Source organism: Triticum aestivum, chromosome 7D (assembly GCF_018294505.1).
Source record: "Triticum aestivum cultivar Chinese Spring chromosome 7D, IWGSC CS RefSeq v2.1, whole genome shotgun sequence".
In the NCBI taxonomy this organism is placed as follows: domain Eukaryota; kingdom Viridiplantae; phylum Streptophyta; class Magnoliopsida; order Poales; family Poaceae; genus Triticum; species Triticum aestivum.
In genome coordinates this window covers 597,512,742-597,515,186 of record NC_057814.1, presented here as the reverse complement: position 1 = coordinate 597,515,186, position 2,445 = coordinate 597,512,742, and the positions used below count along the sequence as shown (strand labels likewise).

The 2,445-nt window shown below is 59.7% G+C and overlaps 1 protein-coding gene across 1 annotated transcript; it reads left to right on the top strand.

The window, feature by feature from the left end:
• The first annotated feature begins 314 nt into the window (after nt 1–314).
• On the top strand, nt 315–1,890 carry LOC123164322 (putative proline-rich receptor-like protein kinase PERK6). Its single transcript, XM_044581747.1, has 2 exons — nt 315–692; nt 1,045–1,890. The coding sequence occupies exons 1-2, from the start codon at nt 315–317 to the stop codon at nt 1,888–1,890; spliced, it is 1,224 nt and encodes a 407-aa protein (XP_044437682.1).
• Nucleotides 1,891–2,445: the final 555 nt, after the last annotated feature.

Sequence of the window (2,445 nt, the reverse complement as noted above, 5' to 3'; positions counted from 1 at the left end):
GTATGGTTTAAGAGATAAAACTTTTTGAATAAACGAATCTGGGAAGGCGGGAGTGTTCTTTGAAAGAAGTACTCCTCAATTAGTGATTTGGAAGAGACAGATAGGATGGGCCGTGCTCAGCATTTAACTTCATGCTGGGCCTGTGTCACAGCACCAGCGTTAGCCAGGCCAGCCCATCCTACTGCGCTTGACCGGTTCAAGTTTTTGGCGCCAGTGCGGATCCCTTTCTCTCCTGCCCTGCAATTGGCGCCCGCTCCCCTCCACGCTGACACACACACGCCGCCGCCCAATGCCATCCTTCCACATGGAGGCGCATGGCACCAAACCATCTTACTACCAGGTCAACCAGCAGTAAGCTCCACAGGCCACAGCATACGCCGCCGCATAAACATCTCCGCCGGCCGCGCCGCGCAGGCACGCCAACTGCCAACGCCACCATAAGTACCTTCTTCACACCAGTTAGGTCCCTTCACCCGCTCCAAGCCGCATCGCTCCATCCAAGCATTGCTTCAAAGTTGTTGCGCCGAGGCAGAGCAGATACCCGATCGAGGCGTCCGTCCGTCCATGGGGTCCGGGGCGAGCTCCTGCTGCGGCGGTGCGGAGAAGGTGGGGCACGGCTGCGTGAGCGCGTCGTCGGGGGCGGCGACGGCGGGCACGGGCAGCGGCGGCGGCAGCTCGTGGAGGATCTACAGCTACAAGGAGCTCCACGCCGCCACGGGCGGGTTCAGCGAGGAGAACAAGCTCGGCGAGGGCGGCTTCGGCAGCGTCTACTGGGGCAAGACCCCTGACGGCGTCCAGATCGCCGTCAAGCGCCTCAAGCCCAACAACAACAACTCCAAGGCCGAGATGGAGTTCGCCGTCGAGGTCGAGGTGCTCGCCCGCGTCCGCCACCGCAACCTGCTCGGCCTCCGCGGCTACTGCGCCGGCGCTGCCGCAGACCAGCGCATGATCGTGTATGATTACATGCCCAACCTCAGCCTCCTGTCCCACCTCCACGGCCAGTTCGCCTCCGACGCCACCCTCGACTGGCGCCGCCGCGTGGGCGTGGCCGTTGGTGCCGCCGAGGCGCTCGTGCACCTCCACCACGAGGCTTCTCCCAGCATCATCCACCGCGATATCAAGGCCAGCAACGTGCTGCTTGACTCCGACTTCGCGCCGCTCGTCGCTGATTTTGGGTTCGCCAAGCTCGTCCCCGACGGCGTCTCCCACATGACCACCAGGGTCAAGGGCACCCTCGGCTACCTCGCGCCGGAGTACGCCATGTGGGGCAAGGTCTCAGGCGCCTGCGACGTGTACAGCTTCGGGATACTGCTCGTGGAACTCGTCTCCGGCAGGAAGCCCATCGAGAGGCTGCCGTCGGGTGCCAAGCGTACCATCACCGAGTGGGCGGAGCCCCTCATCGCTCGCGGCCGGCTCGGTGACCTCGTGGACCCGCGCCTCCGGGGCATCTACGACGCGGCGGAGCTGGCGCGCATGCTCGAGGCCGCCGCGCTCTGCGTGCAGGGGGAGCCCGAGCGGCGCCCGGACATGCGCGCCGTCGTGCGGATCCTGCGCGGCGAGACTGTGGCTCCTGACGGCGCGGCGGCGGCAGCCTCCAAGGGGGGCAACGACGCCCAGGTCCGGCCTGCGGTGAGGATGGAGAGCGTCAAGTACGCAGACCACCTGATGGAGACGGAGAACAGCGTGTACTCCGGCGACGGGGACGAGGACGACCAAGAAGACGAGAAGGAGGCCGCCGACTACAGCAGCGACGAGGTGGAGGAGTACTCGCTGATGGACGACCAGAGCAGCATGAACTTCGGGGTGTTCGGCGCCATGCCCGTGGTGCCGGTGCAGACCATGCACGACCCCTACGTCAGGAGGTTTGGAGGAAACGGCGTCAAGATATGATCATCTCCTACTCTATTGTGTGACAATGCCAGTATGTTATATTAATTTCGTTGATGTGTAAACCTGTGCTTAATTAGTAGTTGGGATCAAGCTGGTGATTAAATTTATTGTAATTTATGGGACTTGGAAGTAAGTTCTTGTTTTCATTAAACAAAGTTCTTGTAGAATGTGCTATCTTTGAATGTGCGCGCATGTTGGTCTAGCCCATTTGCTTGATGACTTAAGCTTCAGCAACATCTACAGTGGGAGCCAGAAGACCAAGAAGATGATTAGAGATTAGAGATTTTGTGTCATGCTGCGTGACCAAAATCTACAGAGAGAACAATGTGGCCGCACATGAGCTAGCTGCTTATGCCAGAGTCTATGGAGACTTCCTTCTTTTACCTGATGTGCCACAGGTTCTTTCTCTTGAAACACGAGGCAAAAGTTTTGCCCGTTTCATTAATTAAAAAGAAGGTTGCCCAGGTAATTATGAAACCCGGGCGAAAACCGATACAAATGGGGCCAAGCCCCTACTCATCACATGGCCAAGCCAACCCGTTTCGTCGCGCCACA

Excerpts from the sequence above, each read along its gene's own strand:
- LOC123164322 (XM_044581747.1), top strand. The coding sequence starts at position 315 with ATGGCACCAAACCATCTTACTACCAGGTCAACCAGCAGTAAGCTCCAC. Across the intron at positions 693-1,044 it reads AGCTCGTGGAGGATCTACAG|GTGGCCGTTGGTGCCGCCGA; the intron begins CTACAAGGAGCT and ends CGCCGCGTGGGC.